The sequence below is a fragment of the Hypanus sabinus genome, chromosome 11, assembly GCF_030144855.1.
Source record: "Hypanus sabinus isolate sHypSab1 chromosome 11, sHypSab1.hap1, whole genome shotgun sequence".
Classification (NCBI taxonomy): Eukaryota; Metazoa; Chordata; class Chondrichthyes; order Myliobatiformes; family Dasyatidae; genus Hypanus; species Hypanus sabinus.
Genome location: NC_082716.1, coordinates 31,129,816 through 31,149,572, shown reverse-complemented (window position 1 = coordinate 31,149,572; position 19,757 = coordinate 31,129,816). Strand labels below are relative to the sequence as shown.

Here is a 19,757-nt window from a genome sequence, read left to right as displayed (position 1 = left end):
GGATACCTTCATCTCTGACCTTAAAACCTTGAAATAATTTTGAGTTTTCACCCATTTTCTGTGGAACATGAGACCGAGAGGCTAATTAGCCACTGCTACTCTGTTCCAGTGTAAACAACTAAGTGATTAGCTAGAACAAAACAGTTCACAATTTCTCTAGCAAAGTTGATTGGGTTTAATGGCCTCTGGTATGATATAATAGCTTAAGATTTATACAGTGTTGGAAAGACATTTTGTAAGTATAAATCTCGGCAATTTTATAATTTGAGCGGCATAAAAGTTACCATTATTTAGTAACCCAACTTCTATAGCTAGTTAATAATTATTTTGTGCCTAAGATAGAAAAAATTTACAGTGCAAACACCTTCAAAATAACTGGTTCAAGAATTTTAGAAAAATTAAGTGTTAGGTTGTGTTTTTCCTAAAATTAAAGATTTTTAAGGCAAAATTAGTAGCTTTTTTCCGTAAGACCATAAGATATAGAAGCAGAAGTAGGCCATTAGGCCCATCGAGTCTGCTCCACCATTCAATCATGGGCTGATCCAATTCCTCCAGTGTTTCCTGAAGACCTCCTCTATATCTTGAAGGGAGGTTGATTTAGGAGCTTAGAGAGAGTGCTGTTTTCACTGAAACATTGAGTAATTCACACTGATTGCAGGAAAACATCAATTTAAAAAAACTAGTCCAAGTAAAATAAGTTCTGTCTTTTTTGCTATATTGATTTTCATCCATTTTGTCAGATAATACATAATATAGTGAATTGCAGTTTTAAATTCTCACGAAATTACATAAAATACAGAAATATTCAGTCTGTTTAATGTCAACAAAGATGTGACATGAAAGATAGAAAGAACTTGAGATTGCACCTATCGTGTACACTGCTGGAAAAGTATGGATCAAGATTCAACAGTGGTTTTCAAATGGGAATTAGAAAACTAATTTGAAGTTTAAATAGCTTAAGTTAAACTAGTTACAGGTAATAGCATAAAAAAGAGTAAATGGGATTTCTCCACAGAGATAATACAGACTCATGTGGGCCAATCGACTTACATCCATCCGAAATGTAACTATATAATTTTCATCTTTTAAAAATGACTTAAATGCTTCACTCTGAAGAACACTAATAACTCCTTTATTGTGCCTGCTTACAACTTGGACACAACAGATTGTTTTATTTCCATTTATCGTCTATTTTTTAAAAATATTCCAAACTTGCTCAAGTCTTCTGTGCAACTCTCTATAAGCCTTCATCCTGTGAAGCACATGCACTAGGCTAACATCAACCCAATGAATGATATTTGGAATACATCCACCTCTCACCATCACTGTTAGACTCTTTTGGTAAGTTAATTGGAGCATGAACAGTTTTTTCCCCTCACTTCTTTACCAAAAGATAACAAACTTCGCAAAGATGGACAATTATTTTGAATACCACTCAAACATAAAATAATACTTCTAAGTCACGTGCCTACAACTCCTGTGCCTTTAGTTACCACTTCAGAATGTTTTGAATGTGCACCCGCTATTTAACATACATAAAAATCATTAAAGCTGAATGCAACTTTAGATCCTATTACACTTGCGATGTACCACAGTGTAAACAGTTATTCTTGCGGCAGCCTCAGGAGATTACATTAAGTTCACAAAAGGCTAAGTTGCAAGTAGTTTGTGGAAGTAATAGGCTTACTGCTCTGACTTATCTTTTCTTAATTCTACATCTCCATGGATGACATACTTATCTAATGTATACAAATCGTCTAAGTAGATTTTCATGTGTTTTTGACATGTTCACAGAATCTAAAAGATTATTATAGGCAAAACATATTTCCACACTTAATAACTCAATTTGGTTATGAGACACGTTCATTTACAACTGCAGTATATTGCTTTTCATCATTTATTGCTTCAATCATAACTGAGCTGCTCCTCCAATGCTCATTAGGAATAGGAGTGATTGCAGTCTTTCCAGAGCTGTATGTTGATCAAGTGGCATCTGACCCAGGAAGAAATGGTGACAGCTAGATGCAGACTATGTACTCAGTATTAAATTTTCCCAAATGACATTTTTTTTTAAATGGTACCCTTTTCTATCCTGGATACCAGTCATTGCAAAATTCAATTGTGCTTCATGGTTAAATCCCCATTATAATTGTCTGTCGGCAGAACAGATCCTTAATGAGAGTTAAGAGACTTGACAAAAGTGGGTCTCTGTGACCATGAAACTAAGGATAAGTATCATTGCATCATATAACTATATCTCTGAACGTTGATTGATGATCATCAACTTGAAATTGTTAGGGTGTCTGTAAGGAGTTTGTACGTTCTCCCCATGATGACGAGTCTTTCCTCCAGGTGCTCCAGTTTCCTTCTGCAGTCCAAAAATGTATGAGTTAGTAGGTTAATTGGTCATTGTACATTGTCCTGTGATTAGACTGGATTAAATCGGGGTTTACTGGATTGCGTGGCTCGAACAGCTGGAAGGGCTTATTCTGTGCTGTATCTCAATAAATAAATAAAAGTACTTTCCATTTGGATATCTGCTGTCAGCAGCAAGAATTATGAGATCAGAATTTCAAGTTCCAGGAGACACAGAATAAATTCCCTCACTTTAAAAATGACTTTTTTTCCTTCTCCTTTAAGAGAGCAAGGCAGCAAAAATGTCTGTCCCCTTTGTATATGATTGCTCTTGGAGTGCAAACAAGTGAGATGTTGTGTTCTGTTCCTGTCCAATGGAAGTTAGATTAATACCACGAAATTTAACTATTTGTGGGATGGGAATTTCTTTTGGACACATTGGGCAATTGCAAAGCACATGGAAAGCACGTAATGGATATACTACCCAACTTCATGTTTACAATAAATAAGGGTGAAAATCAAACAAAATGCAAAAATTGCTGCCAGCTCAATATCATGTCTTCCACAGCCATTCTATGTGATATTTACACTCTAGAATACAAGCATTTCTTTTTTTCACAACACATTACCCTAAGTGAAGCTGTTTCACAAAATAAGCATTCTGATTACAGAAATTTACAGCAACAAAACCTATTGCTCAACTTTAAAGTTGTACATATTTGGAACAGCCTGGAGGAAATGATCCAAGGATAAAAAGTACCAGCTGGTCACAGCAACATTATATGCAGGCTGGGAGGTGAGTGCTATCAGACATCTTAGAAAGCAAACCCTTTAAAATATTCACTACCATTGAATTTAGAAGAAAAGTTAATCCTCAGGCATTTTCACATTTCTCTGTTCCGAATACTTAATCTATTCATTGGATATGTTCAAACAAATAGGGAAAGGGGCTGAGTAGTTCAACAAGGACTAAATTAAATTATTAGATATAAGATTATTTAAAGAACAGCAATGTGGACCAGAAGAGTAATTAATAATAAAGATATTGTAACTGGTACTGTAGAAATGGAACCAAAGAGTGTACTTGCAAAATGTTCTATGCAAACACCAATATTGAAGTCACCAGTCCTCAGCTGGATTCTAGATAGATTTGTGGAAAAGATTTTCTTACAAAGAATTCACATCTGTAAGAGAATATTTAACTTTTATGGTGATTTTTGTCTTACTGGGAGATCCAAGAATATAATTCAGGACGAAAAACACAAAAACAAAATACAATTCTTCCCCTTTCTTTTCCAGTCCTGATGAAGCATCTCAGCCTGAAATGTCGACCGTTTATTCCCATCCATAATTGCTGCCTGACCTACTGAGCCCCTCCTGCACAATGGGTGCATTGCTCTAGATTTCCGTCATTTGCAGAACCTCTTGTGTCAAAGAATTTAAAACTTGTATATTATTGAGACTCACATAATGCCAAGACATTTCAGCCTCTGAAGTACTTTTGAAATGTTGCCAATATTTTGCTCGGAAAACGTAATGGGTACTTTGCACTAAAGGGGGTTCTACATTTAACAAAGTTATAATAACCAGTTGGGACACTATACAAGGAACTGCAGTTATTGGAATCCAGTGCAAAAAATAAACTGATGGAAGAACTGAACAGGTGGAGACAAAGGGGTGGCTGATGCTTTGGGTTGAGAACTCAAGAGTATACAGAGGAGATAGCCAGTATAAAGATGTGAAAGAAAGGGGTGAGACAAGAGCTGGCAGGTGAGAGCTGAAGGATGGAATGATTGGTAGTAACAGCAATCTGGGAGTGGGATGTATAAGAGAGTTCTGAGAAAGAGAGATCGGTTGGTAGATGACTGGTAAGAACACAAGGCAAAAAAAAAGGTAGATAGAGGAGGAAATGGGGAAGGACAAAGACTTGTAGGTGATAGGTAGAACCAAATAAGGAAGGGATGATGGGCAGACCAGGCAGGGAAGAATTTAGGGTACGTGAAGCAAAGGAGAAAAAAATGCAGAATCCTATATTCCACTCCCCTCTCTTATCAAATTCCTTCATCTCCAGCCCTTCCCAGCCGCCTGGCTTCACCTTTCATCTTCTAGCTATCCTTCCTCTCCCCCTTCCCACCTTTTTATTCTGGTGTCCTCCTCCTTCCTTTCCAGTCCTGAAGAAGGGTTTTGGCCCAAAACATTGACAGTTTATTCATTTCTGTGGATGCTGTCTGACCTGCTGAGTTCCTCCAGCACTTTGTTAAGTTGCCTTGGATTTCCAACATCTACAGAATTTCTTGAGTTTGATTAATGGATAGGAAACAGGTCAAAACTGACTTTTATATGTTAGCAATGGTGATCCAAATAAATGAATAGAGTCCAGATTTTGAGAGAAAAAAAATTTATGGCCTTTATTCAAGCTCAAGGCTTTAAAATTGGGCCAATCTGTCAGTATTAAACACAATGGAGAAAATAAAGCATACAGCAACATTAAAACATCATTGGTAATGGATGATCTAATGCTCTCGAACTGTACAAACAAAATATACCCTGTAGAAGCCACAAATTATTTGTTGCCAGCTCCAGTGATCTTCAGTAGCAGACAGAACAGACATCTCACAAGAAAAAAAAAGGGGAATTTGGGAATTTGTTAAAAAATATCATCAACTCCCTTATGTTTTTCTGACTTGTGCACTGTCAAGTACAGTGTTTCAAAAAACATTAAATATTCTAAGACTCTCTTTCAACAATTAGGCTTGACAGTAATCTACAAAGCACAATAGAAATGTACATTACCAGCCTGTCACTTTCAGTAAGATATAGATTTAACCTTTCACTGGAACTATACTACTGTGCTAATGACAGAAAAGGGAAAATTAACTCCACTTGGTCTGACTCTTATTTTGGAATTTTATATTGAATGTAAGAAGTCTGTTTAGTACTTTATACAGTTTCACAGTTGTTGGAGCTTAATCTCAGAATATATTGTAGATTTTCTCTATACTGAACATGAACACCAATGGAACAGTGAATGGTTTGTAATAGAATTTCACTAGCAGCCATTACATAAAATATCTCGACATTTCTTTCACTATCTGTTCTACTGCAGTGCAGCAAAAATATAGTGGGTGACTGTTAAGACCAGAGGATGATATAGTAATCAAATAACTGACATCTTGAAAATTGTCAAAACTCTTGGGTGTTGTTCAAGTACAAGTTTAATTATCATTCAACCATACATATGTATAAAGCTAAACTAAACAGGATTCCTCTGGGGCCATGGTGAAAAACACACTACCTACATTCACACTCAACATTACAATAGCAGATACAGTCACAAAAGTAGTATTAGCATAACTCCTTGAGTGGCATGCTCTTAAAATGGATGATGTGTGGGATGTTGTCCTGGAGCCACGTTTCTTCAAGAATAAGTACACAGAAGATCCTCATTTCACACTGGGTTAGCCGCAGATGAAAGCATGTCATCTTGTCTTGCATTGGGTCAACCACAGATAAGGCAATCCAGCTTGTCCTCCAGAGAGTGACAACTGGAGAGCTGTCCTGACCGGAGAACTGGTCAGCAGGGGCTAGTCCCCACCCCTGCAAGGATTCCAGTGCATCTATTGTGTCTTTTTCTCTCCCACCTTGCAGCACGAGGGCCTGGTCCATGCAATAACTATGGCCACGCAGCTCTCCCACTATTGGTCTCATCAATGAAATGGACTTGCAGTATTTTATATTACCAATGTCCAACAAGGTATTGTCATCACAAGAAAAACATTTAAGACATGCATTTGCACCATTTGTTGGACTCTGGAAAGGCCACTGCAATCAAGCATGCCACCATTTTATTGAATGATGTAAGGAAGTGGAGAGTATGCCACCCAATCCTTATAGAAACTGTAAGTCCTGAAGAATCAGCTAAGTAGCTCCTTTAAGGCATCTCCACTACAATTGGTCTCAGACATCGATCATGCCATAAACATCACGAGGATATTGTGAAGTCTGCCAAGTCTAAATGATACCTGTGTGTTACTGCATGCCAACAGCCCCAGCTCTTGATGAGTTTTCACCAAAACTGAACAATAACTATAAAGGCTGAGGACATCAAAATGGGAATTTTTTTAAGGGTCGTTGTATGGCAATTACTCATACACAGTTCAATTAGTAGCACACTCTGGTTTAAAAAGACATAAGGCACATAATTTGATGTTCTGGGGCAGTAAGAGATGTGAGAATAAAATAAAGAGGTTTTGCAGGATCGTTAAGTGAACAGGAAAAAGATGTGGAATTTAACGTGGAAAATGTGAGAACACCATTTTGGTTGAAATAAAGAGAGACTGAAAGGTATGGACATTAAGAGGAAACTCAGTTGCCGTGTACAATGCCTCCAAGGATTCACCCTCCCCCTTCGAGGTTTTCGTGCTTTATTTTAAAACATTGAATCACAGTAGGTTTAGTTTGGCTTTTCTTTTGACACTGATCTAAAGGAGAAGACTCTTTTATGTCAAAGTGAGAACAGATCTCTACAAAGTCATCTCAATTAATTACAAATATAAAACACAAAATGATTGATTGCGTAAGTATTCCCTTCCTTTAATATGACACACCAAATTATCAATGACGCAGCCAATTGGTTTTAGAAGTCACATAATTTGTTAAAAGAAGATCACCTGTGCGCTATTAAGGTGTTTCAATTAAATGTAGTAAAAAACATCTGTATCTAGAAGGTCCAACTGCTTGTGAGTCAGTATCCTGGCAAAAATTACACTATGAAGACAAAAGAACACTCCAAGCAACTCTGCGAAAAGGTTATTGAAAAACACCAGTTAGTAGATCGATACAAGAAAATTTCCAAGTCACTGAATATCCCTTGGAGTATAGTTAAGTCAATCATCATGAAATGGAAAGAATATGGCAAAGTTGTAAATATGCCTAGAGCAGGCTATCCTCAAGAAATGAGTGACCATGCAAGAAGGGAACTAATGAGTGAGCCCCACGAAGAGACCTATGACAACTCTGGAGAAGTTACAAGTTCAGTGGCTGAGATGGAAAAGACTGCACATACAACAACTGTTGCCCATGTGCTTCACCAGTTGCAGCTTTATGGAAGAGTGGCAAAGAGAAAGCCACTGTTGAAAAAATCTTGGCTAGAAAATCTGTTAAAAGGCATGTGGGAGACTCTGGAATCAACTGGAAAAAGGTTCTATTGTCTGATCAAACCAAAATTGAGCTTTTTGGCCATTGGACCAAATGCTATGTTTGGGGTAAGCCAAACACAGCACATCATCAAAAACACACAGTGGTGGGTGGGTGCATGGAATGCACTACCAGCAACAGTGGTAGAGGCGGATACAATCAGGACTTTTAAGAGACTCTTAGGTAGGTACAGGGAGCTTAGAAAAATAGAGAACCATGCAGTTGGGAAATTCTAGTCAGCTTCCAAAGTAGATTACATGATCGGCATAGCATTGTGGACTGAAGGGCCTGTAATGTGCTGCAGATTTCTATGTTCTATGTATGGATGTTAACACACCATCTCTACTGTGATGCATGGTGGTGGCTGCATCATGCTGCAGAGATGCTTGACTGTAGCAGGCTCTGGGAGGCTTCAGAAGGCAGAGGGTAAAATGAATACAGCAAAAGAGAACTACGACTTGGGAGACTACTTTTTCCCAGCAAGCCAAAGACCAAAAGCTATACAGGAATGGCTTAAAAACAACGAAGTTATTATCCTGGACTTAGTGTGGCTAAGTTAGAGTACAGACCTCACAGAATTGAGAATTTGTGGCTGATTTGGAAAGGGCTGTTCAATCACAATCCCCATGCAATCTGACACAGCTCGAGCAGATTTGTAAAGAAGAATGGGGGAGAATTTGCAATATCCAGATGTGCAAAGTTAATAGAACACCTATCCACACAGACTCAAAGCTGTAATTGCTGTTAAGGTTGCATCAACTAAATACTGACTTGAACCAGGTGAATAATTACACAATTATTTTGTTTAATAATTATAATAAATTTAGATCAATTTGTAGAAATGTGTTTTCACTTTGACATGAAAGAGTCTTTTCTGATGATCAGTGTCAAAAAAGGCAAAGTAAATCCCGTAATTTCGTAAAACAAAAAACATGAAAACTTCTGGGGGGGGGGGGGGTGAAAGGGGGTGAATACTTTTTATAAGCACTGGAAACAAATCACTGAAAGTTAACAAGCACACATTGCATATCAGGGACCAAACAATATATTAGCCTTTGCTGGAAGAGTATTTGAGCTCTATAGTAGGAATGTACATATGATATGGGGCCCTAGAGAGATTGCTTGTGAAATACCCTGCACAAATATGGTTCCCTATCTAAGGAAGGATATACTTGCAGTAGAGTGCAGGAAAGTTGCACCAGATTGATTCCTGGGTTGGTGAGCTTTGCATGATTGACATTAGATTGGTTTCCTCACTTGCAGCAGCAAAGGAAAGACATACGGTATGGACCAACTCACTTTCTATAATAATAGAAACATCCTACAACATGGCACAATGAACTTTATTTCATTAGAGACACACTGTGGAATAAGCCGCGGGCCCATTAAGTCATGCCACCAGAAACCCACCTATTATAACCCTAGCCTAATCATGGTACAATTTATAATGACCAATTAACCTCCTAAATTTTGGACTGTCGGAGGAAACTGGAGCACCCAAGGAAATCCACGCATTTCATGGGAGGATGTATAAACTCCGCACAGAGAGACACCAAGATTGAACTGCAAACTTTGATGACCCCACTCTCTCAAGATGTAACAGTGTCATGCTAACCACAATGCTACTGTGGTGCCCATGCATGAAATCCTCAATAATGAGGATCCCTTGCAAAAATGAATAAATTGCAATAAAGTTGATTTGCATTAATTATTGAAATTTCTCAATGTGGATCTTGACATACAACTCCTAATGTGAGGAAGCCAACACTTGTTTCATTAATGCAGGAGAATGATACGAATTAACAGATTATTTTAGCATATTTCTTGGGAATAATAACATATCAGATGAATATGTTAACGTAACAATGATCCTTTTCACAGCTCATTGGTATCAAAGGATTTCTTTTCTCCTCTTATTTGGAATTCTATAAAAAGAAAGATAATTCTTGAATGGCACACTTAATATTTTATTAAATCATTTAGAGGTTAATTTGACTTGGTCCTAATTCAGTGCCAGAAGACTGTTAGCAATGGGTTAATCAAATTAATTAAGCAGCCAATTAGCTTCATTGATTACTATTGCATACAGTGGATGATAAACATAGATCAATAGTTCCTGATGGCCTCTGATTCATTGCACTCTGATTCATTTAATGAAGACTACTGCTCACTGAGAAACTCACTGCAAATTTGATCCTGTTGTGGCCATTCAATAATCCATCTTATTCACATTACATCATCAGGGAGTAATAAAAGAACGATTTCCTAATGGTCGTGTTATTGAATTAATCATATTTAACATTTTACTCCCAAGGAAGAATTGAACTTCAAGATTAACTATATAAAACATGTAATAGAGGCTAGTTGCACTGAATACAAACTGTAGATCCAATCTGCCATATTTTTATTGTTCCAGTCAAAATGTCACAACTATATGGGAATGGGATTACTTACCACTTTTTCTTTAAAAACAATGTATTTCAACCATTTGAAATCTTGAGGTTTGAAGCCAGCAAAAACGAATAATGAGTCCCTCTCATACCGTGCTGGTTTCTGAATAGCTCCTTCTGGATACGTTATTCGGAGGGTTGTCTTTGAGCCAACGTCTTTTTCAAATCCTTTAACTGGGGCTTCATTCAGTCTGCAAAATAAATTAGCAGAAAGCATACAATATTAGAAAAAGGATTTTAACTTTTTTTCAGACTGTGTATCCAATAGCTTACCAAGGCAAGAACAATACTACTTTCCACAACTACCTTCTTATTCATTGTGCTGGACAGGCAATGGTTATCACAATGTTTTAATTTTACAATTTCGACTTTAAAATACAACTTCAAACTGCTTCTCGAGATGAATTGGAGCAGGGTTGGCAAACTTTGCCAAAATTGGCAACAATCTTTTAAAAATTCTCTCGCATGTCATGGTAATTTTAAGCAGAAATTATCATTAATTAATGAATTAGTAACAATAATTTATTGAGGAAAAAGGTTGACTCTTGTTGCTTATATATGTGTATTCTGTAACTGTTCTTCCGTTTTAAAAGAAGTATAACATTGAAATAAATGAAGATTTTAGAAAAACTGTTTAAAAAAGATTGATTTTAATCTTTCAAAAAGACAACTGAAAAATAACATCATTTATAAATAGTATTGTTATTTTAACCATTTTCTATCCAAATATTGCTATGTATACGAGGTCTGCAAGGATTTCAGAACATATCATCCAACTTCACATGTCAAGCAGGTGCTAAGCCAGCTTCTGATATTTTCTGTGAAAACACAGAACCACAGAACATTACAGCACAGAAACAGGCCATTTGGCCCTTCTTGGCTGTGCCGAACCATTTTTCCGCCTAGTCCCACTGACCTGCACCTGGCCCATATTCTTCCACACACCTCTCATCCATGTATCTGTCCAAGTTTTATTTAAATGTTAAATGTGAGCTTGCATTTACCACTTCATCTGGCAACTCATTCCACTCTCCCACCACTCTGTGTGAAGAAGCCCCCCCCCCACCCAATGTTCCCTTTAAACTTTTCCCCCTTCACCCTTAAACCATGTCCTCTGGTTTTTTTTCTCCCTTAGCCTCAGTGGAAAAAGCATGCTTGCATTCACTCTATGTATACCCATCATAATTTTATATACCTCTATCAAATCTCCCCCATTCTTCTACGCTCCAGGAAATAAAGTCCTAACCTATTCAACCTTTCTCCTTAACTCAGTTTCTCAAATCCTGGCAACACCCTTGTAAACCTCTTTGCACTTTTTCAACCCTATTAATATTCTTCCTGTAATTCGGTGACCAAAACTGCACACAATACTCCAAATTCGGCCTCACCAATGCCTTATACAACCTCACCATAACATTTCAACTCTTATACTCAATACTTTGATTTATAAAGGCCAATGTACCAAAAGCTCTCTTTATGACCCTATCTACCTGTGACACCACTTTTAGGGAATTTTGTATCTGTATTCCCAGATCCCTCTGTTCTACTGCTCTCCTCAGTGCCCTACCATTTACCTTGTATGTTCTTCCTTGGTTTTTCCTTCCAAAGTGCAATACCTCACACTTGTCTGTATTAAACTCCATCTGCCATTTTTCAGTCCATTTTCCCAGCTGGTCCAAATCCCTCTGCAAGCTTTGAAAACCTTCCTCACTGTCCATTACACTCCCAATCTTTGTATCATCAACAAATTTGCTGATCCAATATATCACATTATCATCCAGATCATTGATAATAGATGACAAATAACAATGGACCCAGCACTGATCCCTGTGGCACACCACTAGTCACAGGCCTCCACTCAGAGAAGCAATCCTCCACTACCACTCTCTGACTTCTCCCATTGAGCCAATGTCTAATCCAGTTTACTACCTCACCATGTATACCTAGTGAATGAATCTTCCTAACTAACCTCCCATGCTTGTCAAAGGCCTTATTGAAGTCCATGTCGGCAACATCCACTGCCTTCCTTTCATCCATCTTCCTGTAAACCTCCTCGAAAAACTCTAATAGATTTGTTAAACATGACCTACCACGCACAATGCTGTGTTGACTTTCCCTAATAAGTCCCTGTCTATCTAAATACTTGTAGATCCTATCTCCTAGTACTCCTTCCAATAATTTACCTACTACCGATCTCAAACTTACCAGCCTATAATTTCCTGGATTACTTTTAGAGCCTTTTATATACAACGTAACAACATGAGCTATCCTCCAATCCTCCAGCACCTCACCTGTAGATACCGACATTTTAAATATATCTGCCAGGGCTCCTGCAATTTCAACACTAGTCTCCTTCAAGGTCAGAGGGAATATCCTGTCAGGTCCTGGGGATTTATCTACTTTGATTTACCTCAAGATAGCAAGCACCTCCTCCTCGTCAACCTGTATAGGTTCCATGACCTCACTACTTATTTGCCTTATTTCCATTGACTTCATGCCATTTTCCTTCTTAAATACAGATGCAAAAAGCCCATTTAAGATCTCCCCCACTTCTTTTGGTTCCATACACAGCTGACCACTCTAATCTTCAAGAGGACCAATTTTATCCCTTACTATCCTTTTGCTCTTAATATACTAGTAGAACCTCTTAGGATTATCCTTCACCTTGACTGTCAAAGCAACCTCATGTCTTCTTTTAGCCCTCCTGATTTCTTTCTTAAGTATTTTTTTCCACTTTTTATACTCAAGCACCTTATTAGCTCGTTTCCTATACATGTCATACATCTCTCTCTTTTTTATCAGAGTTCCAATATCCCTAGAGAACCAAGGTTCCTTATTTTTATTCATTTTGCCTTTAACCCTGACAGGAACATACAAAGTCTGCACTCGCAAAATTTCTCCTTTGAAGGTCTCCCACTTACCAATCACACCCTTGCCAGAGAACAACCTGTCCCAATCCACACTTTTTAGATCCTTTCTCATTTCTTTAAAATTGGCCTTTTCCAGCTCAGAACCTCAACCCCAGGACCAGATCTATCTTTATCCATGATCAAGTTGAAACTAATGTTGTTATGAAAACTGGAACCAAAGTGTTCCCCTACACACACTTCCGTCACCTGTCCTAACTCACTTCCTAATAGGAGATCTAATATTGCATCCTCTCTGGTCGGTACCTCTAAATATTGATTTAGAAAACTTTCCTGAACACATTTTACAAACTCTAACCCATCTAGACCTTTAATAGTATGGTAGTCCCAATCAATATGTGGAAAATTAAAATCCCCTACTATCATAACTTTATGTTTCCTGCGGTTGTCTGCTACCTCTCTGCAGATTTGCTCCTCCAATTCTCGCTGACTATTGGGTGGTCTACAATACAACCCCATTAATGTGGTCATAACTTCCTGTTTCTCAGCTCCACCCATATGGCCTCAGTAGACAACCCCTCTAATCTGTCCTGCCTGAGCACTGCTGTAACATTTTCCCTGACTCATAATGCCACCCCTCCCCCACCCTTCATCCCTCTGCCTCTATCATGTCTGAAACAGCTGAACCCTGGAACATTAAGCTGCCAGTCCTGCCCCTCCTGTAGCCAAGTTTCAGTAATGGCTACAATGTCATAATTCCACGTATCAATCCACGCCCTCAGCTCGTCAGCCTTCCCCACAATACTCCTCGCATTGAAATAGACACACCTCAGAAGAATATTACCACCACACACAACCCTTCTATTTGTGACTTTGCATGAACCGTTAACATTATTTATTTTCACCCCCGCTCCACTATCTACTCTGGCACTCTAGTTCCCATCCCCCTGCAAATCTAGTCTAAACCCTCCCCCCCCCCCCAAATACTGTAGCACTAACAAAACTCTCTGCAAGGATATTGGTCCTTTTGTAGTTCAGGTGTAACCCGTCTCTCTCGTACGGGTCTCACCTGCCCCAGAAGAGGTCCCATTGATCCTGAAATCTGAAACCCTGCCCCTTACACCAGTTCCTCAGCCACGTGTTCATCCTCTAAAGCATCGTATTCTTACCCTCACTGGCTCGTGGCACAGGTAACAATCCTGAGATTACCACCCTCAAGGTCCTACTTTTTACCTTCCTACCAAGTTCTCTATACTCACCCTTCAGGACCTCCTCACTCTCTCTTCCTACATCATTGGCACCGATGCGTGCCATGACATCTGGCTGCTCACCCTCCCATTTCGCATTGCTGTGCACGCGATCAGAGACATCCCTGACCCTGGCACCCGGGAGGCAACAAACTATCCGGGAGTCTGTCACGACCACAGAACCTCCTATCTGTACCTCAACTATTGAGTCCCCTATCACTACCGCTCTCCCCTTCTCCCCCCCTCCCTTCTGCACTGCAGAACCAGACTCAGTGCCAGAGATCTGGCTGCTGCAGCTTGTCCCAGGTATGTCATTCTCTCCTCACCCCCCAACTGTATCCAAATAGGTATACTTGTTGTTGAGGGGAATGGCCACAGGGGAGCCCTGCTCTGCCTGCCCTTTCCCCTTCCCTCGCCTGACGGTAATCCAATTACCTGTGCGCTGCTCTTTTGGCATAACTACCTCCTTGAAACTACTATCTATAAACTCCTCATTCTCCCAAACGATCCAAAGGTCATCCAGCTCCTGCTCCAGTTCCCTAACACAGTTTGTTAGGAGCTGCAGCTGGATGCACTTCTTGCAGGTGCCATTGTCAGGGACACCGGAAGTCTCCCTGACTTCCCACATCCTGCAAGAGGAGCATTCCAACATCTTACTGGTCTTTAGTTATACAAAAAGTAATTTACTGCTTTATTTGGCAGTAAAAGTGATCAATATATATATTTTTATTATGGGCCAGCACTGCATGCTGTGCATCAATACATTTTTGCGTGTACCATCTTGGGCACGTGTACATTAAGTTCGTCACACCTAAAATAAAGAAATTGAGAAAAGCAACCTTCATTGCATTTGAATATCCCTGCATAGCAATGAACAATTATCATACCCAAGATATATCTCTAACCTGGCCTCCTGTTCTCTTACACATTAATACAATAAAATCTTCCATCTTCACAACCTGCCATTGCTTTTCTTTATTCTTTTCTCTGCCCTAAGACCCAGCTTTACTCTCACCAGTCTTTTTGTTCTACACTGATGTGTCTTCTACAGCTCCCATCATTTTGACATTAATGATGCCAGAGTTTCATCTCCACCAACAATGCTCTTGGATGTTTGCATGCACAGCCATTTCTCAACCTCTCTGCTATAAAACTTAAAAACTCCTTCACCAACCTTTTCTTAGTGCATCATTTAAGAAGTATTTAGATAAACAATTGAATAACCAAACTACTGAAAGTTAAGTGTTTAAAAAATGTGATTAGAATCAATAGGTTTCTGATGGTGAGCATGGTCTACTGTTTCTGTGATATATGATAATATGACTTTCTCTTTAGATGAGAATATCAAAACTTTCCAGAGCAATAAAAATGTCAAAGGCAGAATAATGAAATAACTATATTTAAATGGTTTCCATTCGAGGCAAACAAAGAATAGTTGAATGAAAACAGCAAACCCCACCATCACTGGTACATGATTAATGAACCATATTCAACAAACTATTCAGGAAATAATTTTGGGGTTATTGTAACAAAATTGTATAAATTATTAACAGGGGTCCATTTTAAGTGTAAACGACATAAGACATAATGGAATGCGTTAGCAATGGGAATGAAATTAAGCTCAACAAAACCGATTACAGTACAAGGCACTGTAGGGCTGACATAAAAATGTTTTTTTTATATCTAAGTTTCGCTTGTTCAGAAAGTTTGGCTTAACTCTCACTCCAGAGACTTGTACACAAAATGCAGGTGAAAACTCCATTGCACAACGAGGGAGTTTCTTTTGACAAGTTTTCTGCTCCTTCAGACAGAGATTAAAAGAAGTCACAGCATTATTTCACAGTGTGTTAGCTATCCTCAGTGGTAGTGTTCCTTTGCAATGCTTATTTTTCAACCTCTGACACAAAAAATATTGTTTCTGAGAGCTTTATATAAAGATATTTGGTTACAACTTTGATAATATTACAACAGTGCCAATACTTTAAAGCTATTTCACTATTAAATGGCTTGAAATTTAAAGGATATGCCTTCTCTAGCTCTCATTCCAACAGAAATGGCTCCAAAATATATACAAATAATTTGATAAAATTATGAACAGCACTGATAAGGTAGAATTGTTTGAACATTTTACGTATATAATAAAATGGAGAAAAAATTTAAAATAGGAAGTTTGGAAAATATCAAACTGCTCTACAGAAAAAGAATATTCATGCCTTAATTATTAATTCAGAAAGAAAAAGAATCTGCATTCTACGTAATACTGAGTTAATGTTGCGAAGAAAGTGGCAGTTAACATGAGAAATAGTGCATGAAATTGGCATTCAAGCAGCACAGACAAAACTCAAAATATTAAAGCTAGAAACTGAAAAACCATATCCCTGATTTCTCAGTTGAAAAAATATGCATACGCCATAAACTTGGGGGAAAAATGAAAAGTGGGTGTATATTTACATAAACACACCTGCTCAACATTTGGAAATCCAGAATAAATAGGCCACAAAGATAAACAGTGATCACGGAATTTCAGTCTGATCTTCACTACACACCAATCATATTTTAAACAATGTACAAGTTAAGTGATAGGTTTGAATAAAAAACCCATCTTCTATCAATATTTAATAATCCTTTGACTTTTAAGACAACTCATAGCCAGACCATGTGTCAGCATATGATAGTTAACACAGAAAATTTATTGAAACTGTGCCATGCAAGGCCAAACAACACTCCATATACTTACTTATAGTACTCTAAATAAATATGCTAGAACGTAAAGCAGCAATAAAATCATTGGACAAGTCTTTTGAAAATACTTCCCTAATCAGTAATTTGTAGCATCTCTTGGCACAGTATAATCTTTATTTCTTCAATTGCTCCAATCATAAGTTTATTTTTAAATGGATTCAATTATTCATTTATATTATTAGCCAGGGTAATTTTTGGAATGTACGTTAGAAATGGAGGCAGCTGGGAAAAAAGATGGTGATTGAGTGTTTATGTTTCAACTTCAGATGTCAGCTACAGAAGATACCAATATCTGAGAGTTCCAGCTTCAGCCTAGATAGCTTCTTTTAGCAGATTTAATATCACTGGTATATGTCAATACAGTTGTTTTGTGGCAGCAGTAGATTGCAATACATAATAACAGGAAAAACATTACAATAAGAAATATATATAAAAATTAAATTCAGTAAGTGAAAAGAGTGTTTTAAAAAAGCAACAGAAGTGAGGTAGCGTACATGGTTTCATTCAGAACAGTGTCCACTCATGTTCTCTTCTCACTGCAAGAAGGTACAGGAGCCTTCGGATCCACACAGACAGACAGACAGACATAGTTTATTGATCCTGAGGGAAACTGGGTTTCGTTACAGTCGCACCAACCAAGAGTGTAGAAATATAGCAATATAAAACCATAAATAATTAAATAATAAGTAAATTATTCCAAGTGGAAATAAGTCCAGGGCCTGCCTATTGACTCAGGGTGTCTGACACTCCGAGGGAGGAGTTGTAAAGTTTGATAGCCACAGGCAGGAATGACTTCCTATTACGCTCAGTGTTGCAGCTCGGTGGAATGAGTCTGGCTGAACGTACTCCTGTGCCTAACCAGTACATTATGGAGTGGATGGGAGATATTGTCCAAGATGGCATGCAACTTGGACAGCTCTTTTCAGACACCACCGTCAAAGAGTCCAGTTCCACCCTCACAACATCACTGGCCTTACGAATGCCTTTGTTGATTCTGTTGGTGTCTGCTACCCTCAGCCTGCTGCCCCAGCACACAACAGCAAACATGATAACACTGGCCACCACAGACTCGTAGAACATCCTCAGCATCATCCGGCAGATGTTAAAGGACCTCAGTCTCCTCAGGAAGTAGAGACGGCTCCGTCCCTTCTTGTAGACAGCCTCAGTGTTCTTTGACCAGTCCAGTTTATTGTCAATTCGTATCCCCAGGTATTTGTAATCCTCCACCATGTCCACACTGACCCCTTGGATGGAAACAGGGGTCACCGGTGCCTTAGCCCTTCTCAGGTCCACCACCAGCTCCTTAGTCCTTTTCACATTAAGCTGCAGATGATTCTGCTCACACCACGTGACAAAGTTTCCCACTGTAGCCCTGTACTCCGCCTCATCTCCCTTGCTGATGCATCCAACTATGGCAGAGTCATCAGAAAACTTCTGAAGATGGCATGACTCTGTGCAGTAGCTGAAGTCCGAGGTGTAGATGGTGAAGAGAAAGGGAGACAGGACTGCCAGGTTCAGGAACAGTCATTACCACACAACCATCAGGCTCTTGAACCAGAGGGGATAACTTCACTCGCCCCATCACTAAATTATTCCCATAACCAATGGACTTACTTTCAAGGACGAAGAAAATTAAATAATTAATATTATTTTGTTTTTTAACCCCTCATTTTGTCTTTGCACAGTTTGTTGTCTTGTGCATAATGATCGTCATTTGTCTTACAGGGGCAGTGTTTCATTGATTACATTGTGTTTCTTGTATTTGCTGTGAACATCCACAAGACAATGAATCTCTGAGTTGTATACGGTGACAAATATGTACTTTGATACTAAATTTACATTGAACTCTAAAAGATATATGATGGTGGAGAGAAGAAGCTGTTCCTGAACCACTGAATGTGTGTCTCCAAGCACCCGTACCTCCTCCGTGATAGTAGTAATGAGAAGGGAGGATGTCCTGGGTGATGGGGTCCTTAATTATGGATGCCGCCTTTTTAAGGCATCTCCTTTTGAAGGTGTCTTCAGTGCTGGGGAGTTTAGTGCTCGTGATGGAGCTGGCTGCATTTACAACTTTCTGCAGCTTTTTCTGATCCTGTACATCAGCCCCTCCATGCCAGATATGATGCAGCCAGGTAGAATGCTCTTCACGGTACATCTGGAAAATTTGCGACAGTCTTTAGTGACATACCAAATCTTCTCAATCGCCTAATGAAGTATAGCCACTGACATGCCTTCTTTGCAATTGCATCAATATTTTGGGCCCAGGATTGATCTTCAGAGATGTTGACACCCAGGAACTTGAAACTGCCCATCCTTTCCACAGCTGATCCCTCAATGAGGACTGGTTCCCTTGACTTCCTCCTCCTTAAGTCCACAAACAATTCCTTGTGTTGCAACACCACTCAATCCAGCTGACCTATCTCGCTCCTGTACATCTCCTCGTCACCATCTGAAATTCTGCCCGTAATAGATGTGTCGTTACAAATTATAGATGGCGTTTGAGCCACACATTTGTGGGTGTAGACAGAGTAGAGCAGTGGATTAAGCACACATCCTTGAGGTGCGCCAGTGTTGACTGCCAGCAAAGAGGAGATGTTATTTCAGAACCGCACTGACCATAGTCTCCCAGAGAGGAAGTCAAGGATCCAGTTGCAGAGGGAGGGATAGAAGCCCAGGTTTAGAGCTTGTTGATTAGAACTGAGAGTATGATTGTGATGAATGCTGAGCTGTGGAAATAAACTGCAGCCTAATGTAGGTATTTCTATTGTCCAGATGATCCAAGGCAGAGTAGGTAGCCAATGAGATTGCACTCACTGTACACTTATTGTGTCGACATGCAAATTGCAGCTGGTCGAGGTCCTTGCTTAGGTAGGAGTTGATTCTAGTCATGACCAACCTCT

At 39.0% G+C, this 19,757-nt stretch overlaps 1 protein-coding gene across 11 annotated transcripts in view; it reads right to left on the bottom strand.

Moving 5' to 3' along the window:
- The window catches only part of LOC132401809 (CMP-N-acetylneuraminate-beta-1,4-galactoside alpha-2,3-sialyltransferase-like), a 579,106-nt gene that overhangs the window by 144,485 nt on the left and 414,864 nt on the right, over positions 1 to 19,757 (bottom strand). For all 11 annotated transcript variants that reach the window (XM_059984032.1, XM_059984031.1, XM_059984036.1 and 8 more), the window contains one exon: positions 10,006 to 10,192. In XM_059984032.1, the coding sequence (XP_059840015.1) occupies positions 10,006 to 10,192 (187 nt within the window). The remainder of the gene's footprint in view (positions 1 to 10,005; positions 10,193 to 19,757) is intronic.